Source organism: Spermophilus citellus, assembly GCF_964194105.1.
Source record: "Spermophilus citellus genome assembly, chromosome: 2".
NCBI lineage: Eukaryota > Metazoa > Chordata > Mammalia > Rodentia > Sciuridae > Spermophilus > Spermophilus citellus.
In genome coordinates, this window is record NC_138183.1 from 190,318,819 (window position 1) to 190,345,603 (window position 26,785).

Sequence of the window (26,785 nt, forward strand, 5' to 3'; positions counted from 1 at the left end):
TTGCCACCGCTTCCGGGGCGTATTGCAGCGAGCGGGTATTGCTGTGTCTTAGCTTTCTGAGAACCTGTTTCGATGCTCCCGGGTACAATGAGCTTCCTAAAGAGTTTCCCGCCGCCGGGGCAGGATGAGGGGCTTCGGCAACAGCAGCCAGATACAGAGGCTGTGCTGAACGGAAAGGGCCTCGGTATCGGCACTCTTTACATCGCGGAGAGGTAGGGTCCCTTTTCACCAGCGATGGCCTCTGGCGCAGGCAGTGCAGAGGAGCGGGGCGATATGCGACATCGGGGCTGCCGGGAGCAGAGCGCGTGCTGTGCGTCCTCTGGAAGACTCTATTATTCTACGGTGCCCTCCCCTGGAGCCTTTCTTTCTCCATTCTCCAGATGGAATTTCCCACGGTTTGTGCTTTTCTACCCGCCTGTCTATTGGAGACCTGGAGCGTGCGTTGTCATTAGTTCATGGTCACTGTTAAGGTTTTGAGTTTTCGAATTCTGAGTTAGACTTTCGGTGTGCTTGTCTTTGTGAAAGAACTTGTGAGGAGGATGTTGCCCTGCATAGGATATGTAAGCTCAGAGCAAATTGTAGGGGATTTTGAAAGTTTGGTTAAGGAGTATAGATTTTCTTCTCTAGGTGTGGATGGGAAGAGGAACATCCTCAATCCCACGCACGCTGGGATTAGATCCAGAGGCACCTGACTTACGTTTTGGGGTCCTGGAAGGAATTTCTTTTATTTGAACACCTGTAGCACCTTGGAATTTCACAGACAGACGTGTCTTAAATATTGCTTTTGAAGTCCATGTTGACTTGACGTGTAACCCCCTTTTTCCAAACTGACAGTGACACATGAGTCGTCCTTCGCAGACTCTGATTACCCCTTTTGCTTCCTTCTATAGCCATAGAATTCTCTGCTTTTTTTATATTTATTTTTTAGTTGTATTTGGACACAATACCTTTATTACCTCATTTTTTTTTAATGTGGTGCGAAGAATCGAACCCAGGGTCTTGCGCGTGAGAGAAAAGTACTCTACCGCTGAGCCACAAGCGCAGCCCCAAATTCTCGGCTTTTAAAAGCTCATGTGATTATATTGGGCTACCCAGATAACAGGATAATCTCCCTATATTATTGTCAATTGATTAGTAAATTTAATTGCATTCCCAAAGTCCTTTCTGCCATTTAAAACATATTTACAGTCATGACACCAGGAAATAAATGTCTTGGAAGCCAAAATTCTGCCTACTAGAGTCCTGGCATAAAAATTGTAAAGAACCTTGATTCAGAGGGAAATTTAGATGCTGGGCAAAGTTTAGGTTTTTACCTAGTCACTGAGGAAGTATAGCTAGAAACAAAAGCAAATTTGGGATGAAGGGCAGGTCATGAGTTTGGTCTGGACATGTATGGAATAAACACATAAGTGTTTCTCTCCTAGGGGAGTGGTATTAGAGATTTGGAAGTCGTTACAATAAATATTAACATATACTCATGGGAGTTGAATAACTCAAGAAGAGAACACTATAGGAGTTGGGGTTGTGGCTCAGTGGCAGAACGCTTGCCTCCAATGTGTGAGGCACTGGGTTCGATCCTCAGCATCACATAAAAGTAAATAAATAAATAATAAAGGTATTGTGTCCATCTACAATTAAAAAAATATTTTTTAAAAAAAGAAGAGAACACTATAGATAGAACCTTGTGGATACAACTACATGAAGAGGTGAGTCATGGAAGAAGAATAAAGACAGTCAGATAAAATAAAAAAAGCGTCTGTTGGGTATTGACAAGAAGATCTTTAATCTTGGGGGCAACAGTTTCTTTTAAATAGTAAAAGCTAGAGCACAGAAATATTTCAAACCCTTATACAATCTTTTTTCATTGCATCTCCATACACTGGTTCTTCTTTCTAGAATTTCTTTTTTTGGGAATATTTGGTACTTGATTTTGTATTTTGAAAAGTTTCAGACTTAAAGAAAAGCTGCAAATGTTATTAACACTTCTTATAAAGATTCATTACTGAGGCTGGGGCTCAGTGGTAGAGCCTTTGCCTTGCATATATGAGGCACTGGGTTCAATCCTCAGTACCACATAAAAATAAATACATAAAGATACTGTGTTCATCTACAGCTAAAAAAAAATATTTAAAAATAAAGATTTATTACTTGTTAACATTTTGCCATATATCTTTTTTTCTTGAGCTGTTGGAGAATTACAGGCATGTTTTTCACCTCATCTGTAAATACATTAACATACTTCTGAAGAACAAGGACAGTCACAACCCAGTTGTCACACTCAGGAAGTATTAAATCCTTTTAAGATTTTATCTGTTTTTTTTTTTAAGTTTTGATTTATAATCAACTTTTCACTAACAAATTTCTCATTTCTTTAAGAAAACATTTTTTTGTAATATGTGTGTAAAAATTGTATATATAATGTACAAGTTATGTATGTATAAAATATAATTTTTTGAGATTTCTTTTTTCCATATTTTTACTTGTGTGTTGTAGCTGTACATAATTGTGGTATTTGTTGATATATATTTATGCATTCATACAACAAAGCAATATAATTTGGTCAGTATTACCCATTATTTTCCCCTGCCCCCCCCACCCGCCTTTCTCTTTCCTTTACTGGTCTCCCTTCAATTTTCATGATCTTCACCACCACCACCTTTCTTTGTCCTCTCTAGCTTCCACATATGAGAGAAAACACATGACCCTTGACTTTGAATTTGGCTTATTTCACTTAACCTAATGTTTTCAAAATTCCATCCATTTTCCTGCAAATTACATAATTTCATCTTCTTTGTGGTTGAATAAAACTCCATTTGTATATATACACATTTTGTTTATCCATAAATAATTATAATTAAACCAACACTTGGATATCTGTATATATCTCTTCACTCACTATTAGCCCCACCTCCTTGTTAATCCCCCTTTTTTGTTCTTTCCCACCTAGCATTCCAAGTTTTTAACATACTGGAAAGTCTTCCTGAAGAATGTGACAAATGATAATTAACAGCCAGGTGAATGGGGAAATGTTCTAATTAGAATAAACAAGATGGCTAGATGCAAGGTTGAAAACCATTATTCTGTGTACCAGGATATGTATGTGTGTATTTCACATAGACACACACAGCATATACATGTATACCCAGTCCAGCAGTTCTTCAGTAAACCTGGAGCAGGAGAGAGCCATATTCATGAGCATGGTTTATTATTATAACCCTTAGGCTTTGTGGAAGCTACTTTAGGATTTCAGGCAAAGAGGAATAGTGTCACATTTGACTTTTAGTAAATAGCTTCTAAAGTATGTATTCAAAGAAGTAAATTTTGCAGCCTTATTTTCAGAGTTCAGTTTTATAAGAAGTCGACTTTTTATCCAAATAACGAAGGTATAGAGGCATGGATAATTCAAAATAGGCCACTTAAAACAGGTAAGATAGATAATTAAGTAACAAATAAATAACTGAAACTTAGAAAAAATTCCTTTTTGCATCTCATTCAGAATTAATTTTAAACCAAATAATTATGCCAATCCTGTCCTTTTTTTTTTTTTTTAATCCCATACCAGGAATAAAGGACACTGACCATGCTTGTGCAAAAGCATGAGTTTAGCGAAAACATTTCTGAAATGCCAGCTACTTAGGAGACTGAAGCAGGATTGCTAGTTTGAGGCCAGCATGGTCAGCTTATTGAGAACCTGTTTTACAGCTTAAAAAAAGTACTAGGGATCTAGCTAAGTAGTTGAGTCCTTGCCTAGCATAGGCGAGGCCCTAAGTTTCCTTCCAAGCACTAAAAAAAAAAAAAAAAAAAGAAAAAATTATCTCTACATGTTTACTGGCTAATTCTTTTTTTTTTTTTTTTTTTTTTTTTGACTCGGTTGTTTAGAACTGGGTGTAGTCAATTGTGTATTTCGGTTTGGGAGTAATTTTCTTCTAAAATACATGAAAAGAAACTAAAAAATCTGAACTTAATGATCAGGTAAAAATAACTTTTAAGTGCAATTTGTCCCTGTCCTAGGGTGCTGAATCCATTTCTATATATTACTGTGAGAGTTCCATTGGAAATGCTGTGCTAAGGCAGTAGTCTTGTCAGCAGTGAGCAACTACATAGCACTTATTATGGTTTTTAAACTGAAGTCTGTAATTTGATAGGCACTGATTCTATGTTTAGATTTCAAACATAAAATGTTTTGTGACTTTGAATGTTTGAAATTATTTTGGACATTTAGGTATAGAATGTTCCTTTCTAAATTATGATCATACCAGAAGACTTTTGAGGTAAGAAAAGGGCAGTTTGTTTTAAGATAAGATGGTTTTAGTAGAGCGATTCTCTGGTCCATGAACACTCTTCTATCTCTACATTAAGAAGAAAGAAACAAACAGAAAAGGCGCATACATCGCACAGTCTAATTACATGATAAAACCTGTTTCTTTGAACTGTTGGGGATGAGTCATTCTGGAAAATAATTTCTAGAGTTCTTTTTTTTAATATTTATTTTTTAGGTGTATTTGGACACGAGGCCTTTATTTATTTATCTATCTATTTATTTATTTATTTTTATGTGGTGCTGAGGATCCAACCCAGGGCCTCACATGTGCCAGGCGAGCGCTGTACCTGAGCTACAACCCCAGACCCAATTTCTAGAGTTTTTATCACTTCATGCTCTCTACAGTTTCAAGCCACCCAGATTTTCCTTTTCTTTCTTTTTTTTTTTTTTTTGCCCTTCACAGCTGTATTATAACTTTATTTAACAACTCAGTAAAAGCCAAAATTGATGGATTTTAACATGATATGTGGAGAACAAAGTCAAGGGATATAAAGTGCCCCCAAAATCATTCTGTTCAATACCAGTACCTTCAATATTACCAAACTTCTGTGAAAGAAGCCTTATAATAAAGAAAGACTAAAATCAGTATAAAACTGATTTTTAAAAAAAGCTCATTTAGCAATTCTGACAATCTATAGAAAAGAAGGTCTGACTATAATACTGGATAACATAGACATCATGTTTTAAGTAGAAAACATAAGAACCAAAAGTAATTATCACTGAAAATATTGCATAACTTCAGCTGTTTCCTCCAAATTTGCTTTATATAATCGGATGGATATAAATTAACGAACAAAAATTTAAGCAAGATACATTAACAATTTAACAGAACCCGATAATCTGATTTCTTCCAATTTTTCTCAAATTCATATGAGTGTTTCCATCATGGTGCTTTTAAGGAAATCAACATATGGCTACTACAGTTGGATGTCAAACTAAGTACTTATATATACTAAATTCTTCTATAATACAATTATGAAGAATCTTTAAGGAACTTATGTTTTGTAAGTAGAGAAGTCTTGGAGTCAAACATTCAACTCAACAAAAATAAGAAACATTTCTGATTCCTCTGTTAGGTGTAGACTGCTTCCGCTTTTGCTAATGAGTGTTGTTTAGCTGTAATATCACTGAGCTAAACAGATAAATCACCTTGAGTACATAGGAAAAATAAACACATGCTAAATGGATATACATTACTACTGCATCTTTACTAGACCATCTCTACCTCTAACACTTCAGAAGCTTAGAGATTTAGAGTATTACATTAACTGCAAGAAAAATTAAAGGAGAAATTCCTTTTTTAAATCATGTGGTTATAAAATTCTGCATTTATGTGCAAAACATGAATCACATTTACCTTTATTCTCCCTACTCAGTCTTCTCAATCACCTAGCAGGACTTAACAGATACCTCTCAAAGAAACAGAGACTGAGATGTGTTTACATAACTTCAGTAACCTCATCACTACAGTAATGAGAGATGCAGAATCCTTTTGCTATGGTTCAAGACAACAAGGAAGGAGAGATCACAAGAAAGAGAAATCAGGGCTGGGGATGTGGCTCAAGCAGTAGCGCGCTCGCCTGGCATGCTTGCGGCCCGGGTTCGATCCTCAGCACCACATACAAACAAAGATGTTGTGTCCACCGAAAAAACTAAAAAATAAATATTAAAAAAATTCTCTTTCTCTTTCTCTCTCTTTTTAAAAAAAAGAAAGAGAAATCAAAATTATTACAACTGAGAAACTACTTCTCATTAAGTTTTACCATGGTGCCACCTTCATTTTTACATAAGCATGGTGGCATAATTCAAGCTCAATAAATCGGAAATCTTAATATTTAAAATTTACCTTGACTTTCATTTATCACCATATTAACCAAAAGAATTAGATAAAACACATAGGAAAGGGTAATATTAAACCCACCTTGCTGAGTTGATTTATTGACACATTAACTCATTTTTATATAGAAAAGGGATAGTGCATCTCAGTTTGCTTACAAGCTAGGAGATCACTTAAAATTCTGCATTTCCTAACTGCAAACAGAATATAGCACTTACAACAGGTTATAAATAAACTGGTTTTCAAGCATAGAGTCAGCCCCAATGATAATATACTATTTAAAAAGACCTAAGGCAATGAATTCCATTTCCAATGGAAAAAAAAGAACTATTCAAACAAGCTTAAGACTATTTGTGTGTGTGTGTGTGTGTGTGTGTGTGCCAGTGTTATAAAATGTAGCTTTTAATAAAACCTTGACCCAAATGCCATTAACTTCAGAAAAGAATTTGGTGGAGAGAAGAAAGTTATTTCATTTAGGAAAAATAACCACTATCTTTTTTCCTAATCTTCAACACACACAATTTAAACATATACAGTTGCTTTAACACTTTACATAATTCCTATGTACAGGAGCAATAACAAGGTCTAAATACAATTATATTCTTAAACACTGGGTCAGGGCTTTACATAAAAATACCATCTTCCCCCCCACCCAAGTTTCTAAAATATCATATACTTTCTTCAACATCTGCATCCATCCAGGAATTTTTAGGAAACTTTCTGTGCATGATCTTAATTCCTAATCCCTGGCTCTTTGCGCTCAGTGACGAAAGATCAAAACCACCAAAAATGATGGTTCACTTGAAGTTAGAGAGACCCTGACTCAATTAGTCTCATAGGATGAGAGCAGTGCTGCATCAACTGGCTCCATGCAGGAGGGGCAAGTGAAGGATCTCAACAACCATTCATCTATACAGTCCAGGTGATGTGCATGCACAGAAGAAATCGAATTGGGTCCCCATAAACAAAGTCGATCATACAGATCACACACTCCCGGATCTTTTTTTCTGATCCATCTCTTCCAGGGTCATAAACTCCTTCAGGCAGATGCTGTGTAAGGCCTATTCTTTGAGCTATCTGATTTGTTCCTCTTCAGTCAGCTGAGTTGCTAGCCAAGTCTGGCTAGGTGTTTGATGATAAACTGGAACTGGAACTTGTTCCTGATACGGCAGTGGCGGCTCCTGATCCGGCTCTGTCCCCTCGCCAAAGCTAGCGTGGTTGTACCGAGACTCGTGAAGCAGGGAGATGTCATCCGAGGTGGGAGATTTGAAACAGTTCCCCATCTTCCAGGGCTGGGGTGTGTGGTCTTTGCGCCGTTCTGGCGGTCTTCTCCTGGCTTTCTTTTTTTTTTTTGTACCAGGGATTGAACCCAGGGGCCCTCAACCACTGAACCATATCCCTAGCCATTTTTTGTATTTTATTTAGAGACAGGGTCTTCCTAGTTGCTTGGGGCCTTGCTAAGTTGCTGAGGTTGGTTTTGAACTCATGATTCTCCTGCCTCAACCTCCTGAGCCATTGGGATTATAGGCATGTGCCACTGCACTCAGCAATGGCTTTCAATTTTTTAAAAAGCTACCATTAGCTGGGAGGCTGAGGCAGGAGGATCACAAGTTCAAGGCCAGCCTCAGCAAGTTAGTGAGGCCCTAAGCAACTTAATGAAACTGTCTCAAGATACAAAATAAAAAGGGCTGGAAATGTAGCTAGTGCTAAAGCACTTCAGGGTTCAATCCCTAGTACCAAGAAGAAAAAAAAAGATACAGTTATATTGCCTTCAGTATATTTATGGAATTAAACAGTTAATTACCATAGTCTTTAATACACTGCCTTTATTTTTTCTTTGTGGGGGTGGAGATCTTGCACATGCTAGGTATGCTGTAGCATACCATGCTAAATATGTGTTCTATCACTGAACTACAGCCCCAGCCCTTTTTAATTTTTTTTTTGTTTTGGGACAGGATCTCACTAAATTGTCCAGGTTGACCTCAAATTTGCAGTCCTTCTGCCTTAGTCTCCCAAGTAGCTGGGATTATAGAGGTGCTTCTCCATGCTCAGACCTGCCTTTGCTTTTAATAATGCTTTTGATAACTGAGGATCATGTGTTATATACTTGTTATGTTGTTCTAGAAAGACTTGAGTGTAGAATTCAACCTCCTCAACCTGGGTTCGATCCTCAGCACCACATAAAAATAAAGGCATTATGTTGTATCCATCTACACCTAAAAAATAAATATTTTTTTAAAAAAGAAAGAAAATAGAGTGATATGGGAATATTGTTGAATTAACTTCTTTACTTATGTATTTGTTTATTATTTAGTGGTAAGGATGAACCCAGGGCCTCATACATGCTAAGCGTCTTCTCTACTGCTGAGCTATACCTCCAACCCCTTAAGTTCTTTTTAAAATTCTCTTTATTGAGGTACTTCACATAGTTTACTGACTTGGTAGTTATCACCACAATCAATTTTAGAATATTTCTAAGATATTCCAGCAAGGTTCCTTAGCAGTCATTCTCTGTTTCCTACCAGCCCTAGATATCTACCATACTACATGAACTTGTACTACAAAAACAATTTTTGTGCTTTCTTTGGGATCTTTTTGCTAATTTCTGCTAAGTGATATATTCCATATGGGTAGTTATTACCAAAAAATTAGGCAATACCTATTCAAAATTCAATGTACTGATTTTGGTGATATGTGTCTTTTGTCATATCAATAAAATATTTGCATGTGACCACTTTTGAGGGAAAACTAGACCTAGTTTTTTTTATAGCTTTTTCCTCAAGCTGGGAATAAAGTGAAAATCTTCATAGAGTGTATCTCTTGTGATTGTGATTATAGCCATTTTAAATGTGTATCATTTAGTGTAAAATTAATGGGGAAATTGGTGATTTCCAAATACTCATTGCATGCTTACATGCTCAGCACTATGCTAATGTTTTCAAAGAATGTTACAGGAATGTGACAAGTCAGGTTCTGCTGTCAAGTAGCAGGTTATATGTAAGATTCATTTCTACAGAGTAAAGCCCTAATTGTATGTTACTGAGCATAAGTGGGGCTTAGGAACAGAAGAGATTATTATAGACTGTGGTAATTGAAAGGAGAGCTCATGGAATTGCTGGGGACTTAACTAGATAAGGAAGATTGGCAAAAGGAAATAGGGTACCCGAAGACAATCCAAATAAAAATAAATCACTTTTAAAAAATTGCATTTTAAATCTATTTTAATTTATAGCTGGTAGAAAATAAGGTATAACAGATTTGGTCTTAAAGACAATTCAGTTCCTGCTGCTAAATTTTCTTATTTTAGGAATGTTTCTAAAAACTTAATTTGGATTTATTCACATGCGTGAAAGTATCTAGGCTGAACCTTTATAAACTTTGGAATATTGTTAGGATTCAGTTTCTAAAAATAATCTATTTAAAACATGTTTTTCAGCCGCCTGTCTTGGTTAGATGGTTCTGGATTAGGATTCTCACTGGAATACCCCACCATTAGTTTACATGCGGTGTCCAGGGACCTAAATGCTTATCCTCGAGAGCATTTGTATGTTATGGTGAATGCCAAGTTTGGAGGTATGTATGGTGTAATTTATTCTAGTGCTTCCTTTGGTGGTAAAGTGTATTTCAAAAGCAGTCTTTATTTGATTGAGATGGAATCTCATTATGTTGCCTAGATTTGTCCCTAACTCTTAGGCTCTGGGCTCAAGCCATCCTTCTTGCCTCAAGCCATCCTTCTTGTCTCAGGCTCTCAAGTAGCTGGGACTATAGGCACATGCTACCATGCCCGTCTTGAAAGCAACCTTTTTTTTTTTTTTTTTTTTTTGGTGCTAGGGAGTGAATCCAGGGCCTTGTGCATGTGAAGCAAGCACTCTACCAACTGAGCTATATCCGCAGCCAGAAAGCAATCTTTGATAAAAATCAATGTAATTTAGACATGAATTTGTGATAATAATGGGCATTTATTTTGTGTACCTGCCTTTTATTTTTTATTTTACTTATTATTTATTTGCACTCAGAAGTTTTTGTTATTTTGGATATATATTTCTACTTTTTTCTCTTGAGTTTAATTCTTTATTATCTTTGTCTTTGTAAAGGCACCCTTTAAAGGCTTGTGTTATATATTTTGTGTTTCTAAGAATTTAGAATAAAAGTGTTTTTGTTTTGTTACAATAGTTCTCAGCAGGTAGATAGGGAGGATTTTCATGCCTCTCACCTCAGTCCTCCATTTCGCCACATTTGGAAATGACATTTTTGATTATTGAGGGGCGAGAATCCTTAGATGCCAAGGATCCTGCTAAATATCCTACAGTGCACGAGGCAGCCCCTCACAACAGGAATTATCCAGTCCAAATGTCAGTAGTGCCAAGGTTGAGAAGTCTGGTTTACAAAATTTCCAAGATTGTATGATAGACATAATTAAAAAGATTGAAAGTATAGTGAAATAAGGCATGGTAGCATGTAATCCCATCGACTCTGGGGGCTGAGGTGGGAGGACTGCAAGTTGGAAGTCAGCCTCAGCAACTTAGCAAGGACTTAAGCAACTTCTGAGACTTTGTCTCAAAATAAAAAATAAAAAGGGCTGCAGGTGTAGCTCAGCTGTAAAGACCCTCTGGGCTAAATCTCCAGTATCAAAAACAAAAATGTATAGTGAAGTGGTTTTCTTCTAAGATAACAGGTTATTTTTCTTTAATAGAATATATAACAGAAAATCCCAAAGAGTTTGCCTCCTTAAGTATTGCTCTTTTAGGGTTTTCATATGCTTCCAGATATAATATGACCATTTATATTCAGTTGTGAAACTCATTATTAATTTTTAGGACTTTGGCAAGCCCTGTCTCATTAAGTGCTAAAGACTAATTCAATGCTCTGAAAATATATTTGTTATATAAGATTTTAAATTCTTGCCATTGGGAAAGCTTCAAAGAGAGATTTAAAAAACTCTAGTGAAGTTTAAAAATGAGGATAAGGAAAAGTAAAAGGCTGTTGAACTTGAGGTGTAGGATAATTTCTTGGTGAGATGTTAGGCTCGGAAGTTCACTCACTAGGTAAATGCAACTTTTAGCTTTTTGTTACTGTAACAAGATACCTGAGGTAACCAACTTAATAAGGGAAAGGTTTGTTTTGGTTCACTTGGCCCTATTGCTTTGGGCCTGTAGTGGCACAATACATCATGGTAGGAGTACATGGTAGAATAGGCCTATTCACCTCATGGCAGCCAAAAAGCAAAAAAAGAATGTGGGACTGGGGTCCCAGTATCTCCACTGAGGGCATAACCTAATTTCTTTCTACCAGTCCCCTTATCCTAAAGGTTCCACCAACTTCTAATAGCTTCATAGGCTGGTAACCAAACTTTTACCATGTGGGCCTTTTAATGACATTCAAGATTCAAACTGAAGTGTTAAGAGAATCATGTGTTGTGTTTAGTCACGCATAGAAATGCAAAGCCTTAGAGATATTCTTGTCAGTCAATTCCAGATGCTGATGTGTTAGTGCCAAGTGTAACTTAGTGACAGAATGTGTGCTTAGCATACATGAGACCCTAGGTTCAATCTCCAGCACCAAAAACAAAACAAATACCACTGTAAAATACCCCTAAATAGTGTTAGGCATTGGCACTGGGTACTTGTCAGTAAAAAGGCTAGAGAGTTAAGGTTCAGGCAAATATTGGCTAAAGAGATAAAGAATACTAAATAAGGAAACTCTGGGTGGTTAACTTGCTAGGCAAGTCATTTTCTCTGAGCATCTGTTTCATCCAAAAAATTAAGAGGATTTTACTAGTCTTCAATTCTGAAACCTGGCTACATATTAGATATATCTGGGATCTTGTTAAAAATGCAAATGCTTAGCTGGTTGTGGTGGAGCATCCCAGCTACTCAGGAGACCGAGGCAGGAGAATCTCAAGTTCCAGGCCAGCCTGAGCAACTTAGTGAGACCCTGCTTCAAAATACAAAGATAAAATGTGCTGCGATGTGGCTCAATGGTAGAGAGCTTGCCTAGCATGCACAGGGCCTTGAGTTTGATCCCTAATACCCACCTTTGCTTACACAAAGCAAATCTTTGAAGTTTTGAACTTCAAGAAATGGGACAATTCAGTAGGTTTTAGGTAGATATTTTAAACTCTGCTCTTTGGGAACCTGAGGCAGGAGGATCGTGAGTTCAAAGCCAGCCTCAGCAACTTTTCAAGGCCCTAAGCAACTCTGTGAGGCCCTGTCTCTAAATAAAATTTTTAAAGGGGCTGAGGATGTGGCTCTGTGGTTATATTGCCCTGGGTTCAATCCCTGGTACCAAAAAAAAAAACCAAAACAAAACAAAAACTTGTGTTCTATGTGATTATTTGCTTGAAATTGATGAGATTATGATTGATCCTTTCTTAGAAAAATATGTGAAGACTTTTCCAGCTTTCTAGAAAGTAGTTTCTCCTGCGACACAAAATCTCCTTTAAAATGACCATCAGCTCATTGTTAAGATTAGAGTATCTTTAAATAATCTATTTTTAAAATTCATTCCCATTGTTGAAAATTTATAAAGGTTTAGAGAGACATAGTTTGGATGCTACTGCAGTGACCTAGCATGAGATGGTAAGTGTTGGTGATGATTGTAATCTTTTTGGATTGTAAAAATGCTATACATTTTTATTTTTTGCCTTAAGGTAGATTCAAACTGTAGTGTTAAAAGAATCATGAGGATATAAAAGAATTAATAATATTAGTTATATCTGGGGAGATGAACTATAGGGATAGGAACTTTTTCTTTTAATACATTTAGACTCTTCCATTTATTTTTATACAAGCATTTATTACTTTTATTATTTTAAAAAGTAATATTCAATTATAGAATAGTAATTACAGTGTGACACAATTTTATTTTTTAAAGTGTATTGAAAAAGTTTGGTAGTACTAAGTAACTTATTCTACTATTTAGAATTATTTATTTAGAGTTCTCCAGTATTTTTATATTGTTCTACTTGTTTACAGAAGGTAGGGGTGTAGGTGGGTGTCTGTCCCCTCCCAATAGTGGAAATTGAACCAAGGGGTGCCCTACCATGGAGTTACATCCCCATCCACTTTTATTTTTTATTTCAAGAGTCTTTCTTAGTTGTGTAGGGCTGGCATGGAACTCAGAATCCTTCTGTCTCAGAACCCCACAATGGCTAGGATTATAGGCATGTGCCATTGCCCAGCTAGGAGACGTGTATATTATATTTAACAATATAATAACATTAGAAACAGAAAATCTGTCACTTCAAACTACTAATACTGGCCATTTGGGTTTTTTTCCTTATTGCTTATTTGTATGTTTTTCACTAATCTATAATAAACTTACATGACATAAAGGGTTTAGTGGATAGTGCCCCTATAATTGATCCCTGCAAATAGAATTGCTACACTAAGATTATACTTTGGGGTCTGGGGAAATGGTTCAGTGTTAAGAGTGCTTGCCTGGCATGCATGAGGCCATAGGTTTGATGCCCAGCTCTACAAAAAAAAAAAAAAAAAAAAGGAGGGGAGGAGGAGTACCTTTCTACCTCATCTTCATCCACATGGAAAATTAACATTTTCTTAAAATGGTAATTTTGTTATAGAAAAACATATTTTTAAGATTACTAATTTGGAATGTGTTTTAATGTTTTGGGGGCCTACTTAAATATTTTGGTGACCTATATTTTTTTATTATGAAAAAATTCAAACATTGAAAAGTACAGAGAATAATAAACATTTTTCTGTTATTCAATATCCAGCATAAATTTTAACGTTTTCATAATTACTAGACTTTTAAAAATTATTTTGTCAGTACTTTCAAACCCTTTTTTGTCTGACTTCCCATTTGATCCCCTACTCTTTAAATTGAGAGTCAAACAGTATCATGAGGTTTATGTGTTCTTCCTTTTTTTTTTTTTTAAATAAGGATTTTCCATATGGAATTTTCTTTTTTCCTTTAGAGAGAGAGAGAGAAAGAATTTTTTAATATTTATTTTTTAGTTTTCGGCGGACACAACATCTTTGTTTGTATGTGGTGCTGAGGATCGAACCCGGGCCGCACGCATGCCAGGGTGTGCGCTACCGCTTGAGCCACATCCCCAGCCCCCTTATGTGTTCTTCCTATCTATGCTTTTAACTTTTACTGAAATGTATATGCCCATAAGCAATATAAGGGTTTTGTGTGGTGTTTTAACATTTTTTTTTTAAAGAGAGAGTGAGAGAGAGAATTTTTAATATTTATTTTTTAGTTCTCGGCGGACACAACATCTTTGTTGGTATGTGGTGCTGAGGATGGAACCCGGGCCGCACGCATGCCAGGCGAGCGTGCTACTGCTTGAGCCACATCCCCAGCCCCTGGTGTTTTAACATTTTAATGTAATTGATGTTATACATTCTGCAGCTAGCTTTTTCATTCAGTTTTATTTTTAAAATGTATTCATGTCAAAGTATATGTATCCCATTTGTTCATTTTTAACAGTTGTCTATAAAATACGATTAGGTTACAATGCATCTGTTTCCTTTTCTTGAATATTCAGTTTATTTTTTATATTTTTATTAGTACATGCTTAAATGTGTAACGTGGTTACAGCAATTTCCACTTGCACCAGCACATACTCCTTTCTCTCAACATTTGTCTCTATACCCCCACCCCCCACCCCATGAAACTCAGGGCCTCCCAAATGCTGAACAAGTGCTCTGCCACTAAGCTAAGTCAGTTCTCTTTGAACAGTTTTGGGGAGGTTTTTTGTTGTTGTTGTCTTCAGACTGTTTAATTTATCTGTTGGGTCAGTTAACTTCCATGGGCTTTAGTTTTTTTCATCTGTGAATTATTAGTTGTCAATCACATCAGTGTATACACACTGCTTCTGAACCCTTTGCTTTAACATGAAAAGTAATAAAACAAATGATAGTGGAATCACTATGGCTCTGGGGGAACCCTGAAATCCTTAGGAATCAGTGAAGCACAATGTGACTAACCAGAGACTATCCAGAGTCTCACCACCACCAGTGCTAGGGATTTATCACAGGGCCTTGAACATGATAGGCAAGTGCTGTAGCACTGAGCTACACCCCTAGAACTTTTTCTAGCTCTAAAATAACTGTAAGAAAAAATTGAATTGTAGTTTTTCAGATGTATCAAAAAGTATCTCTTAGGAAATTCTTCTAGCTTTTCTTTTTCAAAAAATCAAATGAGTAATATCATTAAAAAGTTATTTTTATTATCTTTCTAGAAGAATCAAAAGAATCTCTTGCTGATGAAGAGGAGGAAGACAGTGATGATGATGTTGAACCTATTACTGAATTTAGATTTGTGCCTAGTGATAAATCAGCATGTGAGTGTTTTATAGCATTTATCTTTTCTCTTTATGTACCAAGCATTCCCCCATTGATGCACCATTACCTCCATTCTGTTTTTTTCTTTATTTTAGCATCTATAATATCATTGAGGGTGAGGTACTATTAATATCAGGGTTGTGAGTGTGGTATACACTATGTTACCTGGTTTATTTTGTGAGTAGAGGACTCTGTTTAGTTTTACTGATTTATGCTACTGTGAATCTCATCTGTTGGATAGTAGAATAGTCACAGCATTTCCAAAGTGAGAGATCATTGGAAAGTGCCCCATCAACTGAGAGGATTTATCCTCATCATTCTGACCAAGGACTCCGATCACTTTTTGCAGAAAATCCAACCACCCATTAAGAGATCTCAGTAATATCTTGAAATGAATTCTTAGTTTGTGATTTGTCTGCAACCTCAGGCACTTTTTCAGGATCAGCCCTACTTGGAATTTCAAAATTGTAAATACTGTTATCCTAGTAAACCTCATCTACCTGTTAAATTTATTTGCACTGATGGTTATTTTATTATAAAATATTATTTTATTCCAAAAATATGAATTATAAATTAATGTCTTTGTTTAGTGGAGGTGATGTTCACTGCAATGTGTGAATGCCAGGCTTTGCATCCAGATCCTGAGGACGAAGACTCAGATGATTATGATGGAGAAGAATATGATGTGGAAGCACATGGTTAGTGAAATGTATTTTCAGGATCTGTTTTACTGTTTCATTTTGAGCACTTATTTGTATTCAGGGTAGGGGATTATAGTCCTTTATGTATCCAAGAAGCAGCCAGTATAAAACAGTTATAAATAAAACTAACCCATACAGTGGCACACTTAATGCCTAAGCCCTATCAACAATTGAACTGGGAGAATATGGGAGCTTTCCAAGTTGGAGGGTAAAAATGTTATTGGTGGGAGAACATGAATAAATGGAGATAAATAGAAGGAAAGAAAAGTGATGGATAGTCAGAAAAGGGTCTTAAACTGAAGTAGCTGCCCCAAGAGAACAGACCTGTCTCCATCCCTTGAGAAGCTGAGTCATCTATGTCTTATTTAATGTATTTCTTCTAACAGCTTACTGTCAAGGTCAGTTTTTCCTTCCCAGACTATTCTTCATTTATCTAAAAATATTTTCCGTTGCATTCCCAGACTAACCTAGTAGAGTCTCATAGTTTGAGGCATGTGAATTCTCTTTGTTTTTTTTTTTTGTTTGTTTGTTTGTTTGTTTGTTTTTCCCCCACTGATCTTCAAAACACTAATCTGGGTGTCCACAGCACTTTTCCTTCATATATCCTAGATTCTTGGCCTTACACTTATTTCTGAAATTTTCCTTCACATTATCTAAATATGTCTCATCTTTCTGAGATTTTTGAGTGGTTTTTATTTTTTATCCTTTTGGTATTTTCCAAAATTTCTGAAAAGCATGTATTTTAATCAGAATAAAACCTTCAGTACAAATTAATAACTGATTTACTCTCACCTGTAAAATTCCACCTGCAGTTATATAGGACTCCTTGACCCTCTTTTTTCCTTGTATTCTCCAGACATGTCTTTCTCTGGGAATTGCTACTTACTGGTTTATTACCTCTAGGAAACCTTTCTCATGTTGGAGGGTAGGGACATTCTCTTTATATTTGTCTTCAACAGTGTCCACATCAGTGAATGTTGGAGGTGTTTCTCCAGAAATGTTTTTTTACTCTACCTCATCTTTAGCAAATGTATTAATTATTCATCTTGTTTTTTCTAATTGTTGTATAATGGCTTAAAAGTTTTCTGTTTATTTAGAACAAGGGCAAGGGGATATTCCTACATTTTATACCTATGAAGAAGGATTATCCCATTTAACAGCAGAAGGGCAAGCTACACTGGAGAGATTAGAAGGAATGCTTTCTCAGTCTGTGAGCAGCCAGTATAACATGGCTGGGGTCCGGACGGAAGATTCAGTAAGAGATTATGAAGGTGAGTGTCCTTTCTCTTCAGTAAGGGAAGTTATGGAGAAACAGGTTATTTTGGAAACTAAGACAAATCTCAAAATTAGCTACAGTAGGAAACAAATGTACAATTACCTAGAATGGGAATTCTTACAGGATTTGTTTGCTTTTTTAGTGATTTCATACCCCTCAATTACAAAAATAGAAATTCTGTTTGTTTCTCACCCCCACCCCCACCCCCACCCCCAGTGCTGGGAATTAAACCTGGGGCCTTAATGCTAATGAAGCACTGTACCACTGAGACCCATCCCCAGCCCCAAATATTTAAAAAATGCTCATAAACAATGAATAAATGGAAAAAGAAAGAAAAGAAAAATAAGTATATTCTGACTGATATATTTACTATTTTTTGTTGCAAATCTGTATTAGTTTGATTGAACTATCATAGTAAAGTACCATAGATTGAGTGGTATTAAAAATAAAAATAGGGCTGGGGATGTGGCTCAAGTGGTAGCGCGCTCACCTGGCATGCGTGCGGCCCGGGTTCGATCCTCAGCACCACATACCAACAAAGATGTTGTGTCTGCCGAGAACTAAAAAAAAATTTAAAAAAATATTTAAAAAAAAAAATTCTCTCTCTCTCTCCCTCTCTCCCTCTCTCTTTAAATAAATAAATAAAAATGTATTGTCTCATAATTCTGGAGGCTAGAAGCCCAGGGTTGGTTGTCTAAGGACTGAGAGAAGGATCTATTCCAGTCCCTTTTCTTGGCCTATACATGGCTCTGTTTTCCCTATGGCTTCACATCTTCTGTCCATGTCTGTATCTAGGTTTTCCCCTTTTTCCACTAACTAATGTGTATGTATCACACACACATACCAGGGAAACATCCCTACATTTTATATCAAGCTGCTATTATATCTGCTGTGTTACCGAATAACATTACTATTTGATGGGGTAATCCTTCTTCACAGGCATAAAGTGGAGGGATGTCCTCCTGTATGTGTGTATGCATACACACACACACAAATATAGATAGATAGATGTGTAAATAGTGAAAGCTGGCATGTCCAAAATCAGCAAGGTAGGCTGGCAGACTGAACACCCAGGGAAGAATTGATTGATGTTGTATTTTGAGTCCAAAGGTGATCTGCTTAGGGTAAGATCAGTCAGTTTTCTATTTGGCCTTCAATGGGGTGAATGAAGCCTACCATATTATGGAGGGAAATTGGTTCACTCAAAGTTCACTGATTTCAATGTAAATCTCATCTAAAAAGTACCTCCACACCAGAGACAGGAATGGGATCATCATGTGACCCAGCTATACTTCTCCTTGGTATTTATCTAGAAGAACTGAAGTCAGCATCACCTTAGTGATACATGCATACCCGCATTTATAGCAGTTCAATTCACAGTAGCCAAGTTAGGGACTCAGCCTACATGTCTGTCAACAGATGAATGGATAAAGAAAATTGGTAAATATACTCCAAACAGTTTTAGCCATAAAGAACACAGTTATGTTGTTTGCAGGAAAATTGATGCAACTGGATAACATCATGCTAAGTGAAACAAGCCAGACTGAGAAAAGCAAGAGTCCTATGTTTTCTCTCCCATGTGAAAACTAAGGAAAAAAGGAGTCCTCATGAAAATAGAAGAGACACCAGTAAAATAATGGAAGGAGATTGGGAGTGGGAGGAAAGGAAGAAAAAGGGAGCTATGGGGAATGAAACAGGCTAAATTGTGCTGTGTGTGTATATGAAAATATCCAATGAATCCCACCATTATATGTAATTATAATGTACCTATTAAAATTTAATTTTAAAAGGTCTAATAAAGCCAGGCATGGTGTTACATGCCTGCAATCCCAGTGGCTCTGGAGGCTGAGGCAGGAAGATTGTGTGTTCAAAGCCAGCCTCATCAAGAGGGAGGTGCTAAGCAATTCAGTGAGACCCTGTCTCTAAATAAAATACAAAATAGGGCTGGAGATATGGCTCAATGGTTGAGTGCCTCTGAGTTCAATTCTCAGTACCAAAAAATAAATAAATACAATTTTAAAAGTCATTAATGATAAGTTCATAAAAAAATTAAAAAGGAGGGCTGGGTTTGTGGCTTAGTGTGTAAGGCACTGGGTTTGATTCTCAGCACCACATATAAATAAAGGTCCATCCACAACTAAAATATTTTTAAAGAAATTAAAAATACCTCCACAGTAATATCTAGAATAATATTTGACAAACTCTGGGCAAAACAGCCTGACCAAATTGACACATAAAATTAACCATCACACAGAAATAATACACTGGTTTATAAACACTTCTTGCATCTTTCTTGTATTTAGTAATAACTACAGTTTTTCACTTATTGGTATGCTTAAGTTTCTCTCATAATGCAGTAATCAGTATCTCCATGCACATAGCATTTTGACCTGGGGTTCTTGAAGTTCTGGAATTTTTTTAAATTTATTTTTAAGTCAGGGTCACTCTGTCACTCAATCTCAATTTCATGGGCTCAAGTGATCCTCTCACCTCAGCCTCCCAAGTACCTGAGACTGTAAGAATAATTAGGATTGCATGTGTGTACCATCATGCCTGACTTATGGGATAGTTTAGTTTGGAAAAGTTTGGGGTTTGGGTTGCACTATTATTCCTTTTGTCCCCTGCTTTTTAAATTTTTGTTTTTTGTTTGAGATGGTGGTCTTACTATGTTTTCCAGGCTGGTCTCATCTCCGGGCTCAAGTGATCTTCCCAAGTCATCCTCCAAGTGTGTCACATTCCACCTGGTTCACCATATTAAGCCCCAGCTGGTGAACCTTTAATGTAGACTTTAAAAGGGTGAAATGACTTAGATGGTATAGACATTGAAAAAAGACTTTTAGGGCTGGGGGTGTGGCTCAAGCGGTAGCTCAATCGCCTGGTATGCGTGCGGCCCGGGTTCGATCCTCAGCACCACATACCAACAAAGATGTTGTGTCCGCCGAGAACTAAAAAATAAATATTAAAAAAAATTATCTTTCTCTCTCTCTCTCTCTCTCTCTCTCTCTCTCTCTCTCTCTCTCTCTCTCTCTCCCCCCTCTCTCTTTAAAAAAAAGAAAAGAAAAAAGACTTTTATTACTGAAGTTTTTGTTTTTTTAATTGTAAAATTCCTTGATGAATATTTTATGTAGCAAATTATTTTAAGATCACAAAAAACTGGATTAAAGTAAAATTTGAGGACTTTAATCCATATGCTTTATTAACACACTGGAATTGCCTATCTGTAAAACGTCTTAATTTTACACCATTGCCCATCTTCTACTAAAGTTCTGAGTACTCACATCATTCTTGTTGTCACTTAAACACTTGTAGTCTGCTAATGGTATTTCAGTGTTTTAGGTACTCAGTTTTGTAAAAGGCATTTATTCACCGAACCTGGTACAGTGAATACAATAGGGCTTGAGAAAGATGATATCTTCATGTCATTGACTTTTTAGTGAACAGAAGAGTAAGTTAACAATTTGTAGAGATACAGCCATGAGATACAGGAGATGCTTGGGAAGCTGTGAGTTCGTACAGGGTAGACCCCTCACCAGTTGGTATGGTTAAGCCTCGTGGAGTAAGTGATATCTAAGCTGTGATCTAAAAATGAAGTGACCCAGGTGAAGGGAGATTGCACACAGGTTGAAGGAAGAGGCAGGTCAAGGGCTTTGTTGAATGGAAAGGTTCAAGAGGTCATTCATGCCAGGTGTGGTGCAGACCTGTAATCCTAGCTGCTCAGGAGATTGAGGCAGGAGAATTGCAAGCTCAAGGACAACCTGGGCAACTTAGTAATTTTTTAAAAAATATTTATTGTTTAGTTAGTTGGACACAATATTTATTTTATTTATTTTCATGTGGTGCTAGGGCCTCACATGTGCTAGGCAAGCGGCACACAACCCCAGCCCCTGCCTCAAATTTTTTTTTTTTAATTATTTTATTGTTGGTTGTTCATAACATTACATAGTTCTTAACATACCATATTTCACAGATTGATTCAAGTGGGTTATGAACTCCCATTTTTACCCCGTATACAGATTGCTGTGTCACATCAGTTACATTTCCATTGATTTACAAATTGCCTTTCTAGTGACTGATGTATTCTGCTGTCTATCCCATTCTCCACTGTCCCCTCACCCCTCCCCTCCCCTCCCCTCCCCTACTCTCTCTCCATCCCCTCTACTATAAATCGTTTCTTCCACTTATATAATTTTCCTCCTACTCCTCCTTTCCTCTTATATGTAATTGTGTATAACCCTGAGGCTCACCTTCCAGTTCCATGCAATTTCCCTTAACTCTCACTTTCCCTCCCGCCTATCATCCCTGTTTAATGTTAATCTTCCTCAAGCTCTTCGTCTCTACCCTGTCCTTGGTTACTCCCCTTATATCAAAGAAGACATTTGACATTTGTTTTTTAAGGATTGGCTAGCTTCACTTAGCATAATCTGCTCTAATGCCATCCATTTCCCTCCAAATTCTATGATTTTGTCATTTCTTATTGCAGAGTAATACTCCATTGTGTATAAATGCCACATTTTTTTAATCCATTCATCTATTGAAGGGCTTCTAGGTTGGTTCCACAGTCTTGCTATCGTGAATTGTGCTGCTATGAACATCGATATAGCAGTGTCCCTGTAGCATGCTCTTGTTAGGTCTTTAGGGAATAGACCGAGGAGGGGAATAGCTGGGTCAAATGGTGGTTCCATTCCCAACTTTCCAAGAAATCTCCATACTGCTTTCCAAATTGGCTGCACCATTTTGCAGTCCCACCAACAATGAACAAGTGTACCCATTTCCCCACATCCTCGCCAGCACTTGTTGTTGTTGGATTTTTTAATGGCTGCCAATCTTACTGGAGTGAGATGGTATCTTAGGGTGGTTTTGATTTGCATTTCTCTAACTGCTAGCGATGTTGAGCATTTTTTCATGTACTTGTTGATTGATTGTATGTCCTCCTCTGAGAAGTGTCTGTTCAGGTCCTTGGCCCATTTGTTGATTGGGTTATTTGTTATCTTATTATCTAATTTTTTGAGTTCTTTGTATACTCTGGATATTAGGGCTCTATCTGAAGTGTGTGGGGTAAAGATTTGTTCCCAGGATGTAGGCTCCCTGTTTATCTCTCTTATTGTTTCTTTTGTTGAGAGAAAACTTCTTAGTTTGAGTAAGTCCCATTTGTTGATTCTGGTTGTTAACTCTTGCGCTATGGGTGTCCTATTGTCAAATTTTTAAGGAAAGCAGTGAGTGATACAACTCAGTGGTAGAGCTTATCTAGTGTGGTTGAGGCCCTGGGTTCAATTCCCCAGGTATTGATTGATTGATATTTGTTTTTGTTTTGGTACTGGGGATTGAACCCTGGTGGGAGGCTGTACCACTGAGCTACATTACATCCCCAACCCTTTTTACTTTGAAATAGGATCTGGCTAAATTGCTGAGGCTGATCTCGAACTTGTGATCCTCCTCTGTCAGCCTCCTGAGTCACTGAGATTACAGGCATGTGCCACCAAGCCTGGCAAAAAGATTTTTTTTGAACATTACTTTTAGGTCAGTGAGAAGCCATTGAACAATTTGATTATAGTGTTTCAGATGGTGACTGTAACGCAATATGGAAAATTGGAGGGAGAGGAAATATACTTGAGGAAAGACAAGAAGCCTTTTTAGTAAATTATATATTAAATTAGAGATGGTGGCCTAAATTCAGTGGAGGTAGTGAATATCAAGAGACTTGACATATTTAAGAGATTTAGGAGGTAGAAACAATACAAATTAGAGAAATGGTAGGAGTTTCTGGTTTGGGCAGACAAGTGGTACCCCTTTAGCAAGACTAGAAAAGTGGAGAGATAGGACATTTGCATATCCAATATGGTAGGATACCAAGGGGCTTTTGGAAGAAGTCTGTGATGGGCTGAAAGTGAAGGAGTGAATGGAAGCTAGGAAGTAAATAGAGTAGTTGTAGATAATCTATCCACAGGACTTTTTTTCTGTGTCACTTCCCACTTTTACTGCCACAGGGTAGTAAGCAAGCCGTTTATTCTGATTTGTCTTTTCTCCTTATGTTATATATAGGTTTTGTGAAAGTAGGACCACATACCTTAAAAAAAGGGGGGTGGGGGGCTAACAGTAAATAGCACAAATCTGTGAATAGTGAATACTTGATATTTACTGCATTTGAAAGTTCCTACCTGGGGGGCTGGGGATGTGGCTCAAGCGGTATCGCGCTCGCCTGGCATGCATGCGGCCCGGGTTCGATCCTCAGCGCCACATACAAACAAAGATGTTGTGTCTGCTGAAAACTAAAAAATACATATTAAAAAATTTTTTTAAAAAATGAAAGTTCCTACCTAGGGCTGGGGCTGTAGCTCAGTGGTAGAACATTTACCTAGCTTTCATGAGGCCCTGGGTTCAGTCCCCAGTTCTGCAAAAAAGAAAGTTCCTGGGGCTGGGGATATAGCTCAGTTGGTAGAGTGCTTGCCTCACATGCACAAGGCCCTGGGTTCAATCCCCAGCACCACAAAAAATAATTTTTAAAAGTTCCTACCTCCAGCTCTTTGTTGAGTTTGAGTATTTACAAAGTAAATGTTAAATGTGTAAACTAATTTTAACTTGGCCTAAATCAATAGATGTTGTTTTCCTTTCTGTGTTTCTGGATACGTCAGTTAAAAGGGGGGAGGGGCAACTCTTACCAACAGAGGGCACTAGCTTCCTTCTGGTTGAAATTATACATTGAATCTACCTATTTGAAGTACTCAGTAGAGTATGGCTCAGCAAGATTTTTTGTTTTGTTTGTTTGTTTCAGATGGCATGGAGGTAGATACCACACCAACAGTTGCTGGACAATTTGAGGATGCGGATGTTGATCACTGAAAATGATTTATGCTGCTTAAAAGTGAGTAGTTTATTCTCTTCCTTGTCACTGAACATGAAAAGCATCTGAAATAATAAGTTTTTATATTCATAATTGAAGAGAGCTCTATAAAATTCAGAAAAATGTTTCCCAATTCTGAAATTACTGAAAGTTACATGTATTTTTTCCTAAGAAATCAGGGTCTACAAACGTGGTGATGTTCAGTTTAACATCTATTACACACTTGCCACATGTATCTTAGTATTAAAAGCTGATTTACCAAACCATAACAAGTCCATGTAGAGTTATCCAAAAAGCCATAATTTCCTAAGTAATTTCTTACCTGCTTTTCACGGCTGATGAAAGAACTCTGCCAATTTTCTCTCCTGTGACACTTTCATGAGCTTTGCCTGAAGTTTGTCCCTATTTGTTATTTTGTTACTATGAGAAATATATTGTCTTTTTCCAGCTCAAGTATTTAAAGTGTATGTTAGTAGTAATTTAAGACCATGTAGCTAGTTCATACTGTTCAAAGATAGGACTGATAACCTTAGTTAACTTTATAAACTGCAAAATTTTCACATTGTTAAATTGTTGTCCTCTGGTTGGGGATGTGGCTCAAGCGGTAATGCGCTCGCCTGGCATGCACGAGGCGCTGGGTTCAATCCTCAGCACCACATAAAAATAAAGATGTTGTGCCCATCAAAAACTAAAAAATAAATATTAAAAATTCTCTCTCTCTCTCTTTAAAAAAAAAAAAATTGTCCTCTCCTCCCTATAACAGCATTGTCTTCTCGAATTATCTTCCAGGTCCTTTTATTGAAGCATGTGTTAGTAACATGGCAAGATTTATAATAATTTTGTTTTCTTCTGGTATAAATTTTAGCTCTGGCTTTTCTGAAGTTAAGATTTTAATTTCCTGTACCCTTGTTCCATTTAATATCAGAAACCAGCCTTTTAAAATTCCAGACAGACCTTCCAAATTATTGCCACTGTGGATTTAACATTGCTTCTCATACTAACCATGAATTGTGATATTAGATCTCTGCTTTCTTCTCAGATCCTACCAGTAGAACTATCAGAAAATAACATCATAGAGTTCTGTGATTTATATCTCTTCTCATAAATACTTAGTTCTTATTTTCACATTTACTTCTATCACTGGTAGCCAGATAGTCTTAAAATCAGTAGCGTCTCCTCTGCACAGCCATGTGTGTGCACACCGCTGGTGCTCTGTGAGTGTTGGCTCTCATCCCTCACTTCTAGATGTAACTTCACTCTTCTTCATGGGAAACCTTTTAGTACTAACCTCAATCACCTTTCCTGATGTCTCATCAAATTCTTTATAGCACATTGTTATTTTGTTTTGTTTTTTTCAGTTCAGAGATAGTTGTTTAATAACAGTTTTATTGAGACTGGATAAACAGAATTTGGGGTCTTCTGATTTTTCATGTATTTTCCCTGAAGAATAGACTGTTCAGAGAACATTGACCACTCTGTTAATAATGATTATGAAAAACTCATTTGATGTGTCGCTAGTGGTTATACAAATGAGATGTTACTGCAATCCCTGGCAAGCATTCTTAGGATTCTTTGTAATGGTGAAATAACCATAAAATAGCCACAAATTTTCTAATGAGCTGATGATTTGTTTTCTGTTAATTTTATGTTCTTTGCTCAAAGGCAAAGAGATATTTTATTCATAAAGTTTATTCAGGCTTTCCATCTGGGTAATTGACCCGAATTCCAAACAATATCTATAAATTTGTAATCAATTAAAATTGTATGTGCCTTTAAAGAATAAACAAGGTATAATTAGAGTGTTTATGTGACCATTAATGATTTATAGATAATTGAACTGGGATCTCTCAATACCTGAGAAGGGGTGAAGGGGAAGGCAAATGAATGGTGGAATCACAATTCTATCATGGACTGGCTGGCTGTTTGCCTTGGACAAGGCATATACCTTATCTAATCCTCAACGTCCTCATCTATAAAGTGCGGTGGTAATTACGTGGCCGGGTTATCACAAAGACTGAGACATAATGTATCTAAATCCCTTGGCACTATTTACAAGGCATTCAGTAAATAAAGCTGTATTATAAACATTATAAACCTTTTGTTTTTCAGGTTCTGCTTATAACTAGGAGAGAACCTGGTGCCTCTTCCACTTTGGAGTGGGGTTGATGAAAGTCTTTCCTTCTCCAAAACTCTTAAACTAGTTCTTTCTCAAAACAGACTATACTGAGACAGCAAGTTGTCACCAGCAGAAGGAACTACGAACTTTATTAACAAAGGTGAATTAATTCATCCAAGGGGGTACTTGTAGTTTATCATTTACCCCAAAACTTTGTGTTAGGTACCCTATGAGTAAGCTTATAATTCCTGCCTTTGCTGTATGAATCATCTCATCTGTATGGTAGCAGGCCTGTGGTAAAAATGCTCAGGAGCTTGGAGTGTGGGAAGAAAAGGCAAATATCTCAGAGGGATCAGCCTTTTGTTATTCTCCACAGAGTCAA

The 26,785-nt window shown here is 36.9% G+C and overlaps 1 protein-coding gene and 1 pseudogene across 3 annotated transcripts; one reads left to right on the top strand and one right to left on the bottom strand.

Moving 5' to 3' along the window:
• Window positions 1-3: 3 nt before the first annotated feature.
• On the top strand, window positions 4-26,683 carry CLNS1A (chloride nucleotide-sensitive channel 1A). Of its 2 annotated transcripts, XM_081280024.1 has the most exons (7): window positions 4-212; window positions 9,595-9,731; window positions 15,370-15,471; window positions 16,063-16,170; window positions 17,271-17,444; window positions 24,219-24,308; window positions 26,397-26,683. In XM_081280024.1, the coding sequence occupies exons 1-6, from the start codon at window positions 73-75 to the stop codon at window positions 24,284-24,286; spliced, it is 729 nt and encodes a 242-aa protein (XP_081136150.1). In that variant the 5' UTR covers window positions 4-72; the 3' UTR covers window positions 24,287-24,308; window positions 26,397-26,683. The 2 variants fall into 2 exon arrangements, with proteins under 2 accessions (XP_081136150.1, XP_081136151.1); XM_081280025.1 differs by lacking the exon at window positions 17,271-17,444 and having other exon boundaries at window positions 26,397-26,682.
• LOC308642374 (RING finger protein 11-like) lies at window positions 4,859-7,884 on the bottom strand (annotated as a pseudogene). Its single transcript has one exon. The product of its transcript is annotated as an RING finger protein 11-like (transcript).
• Window positions 26,684-26,785: the final 102 nt, after the last annotated feature.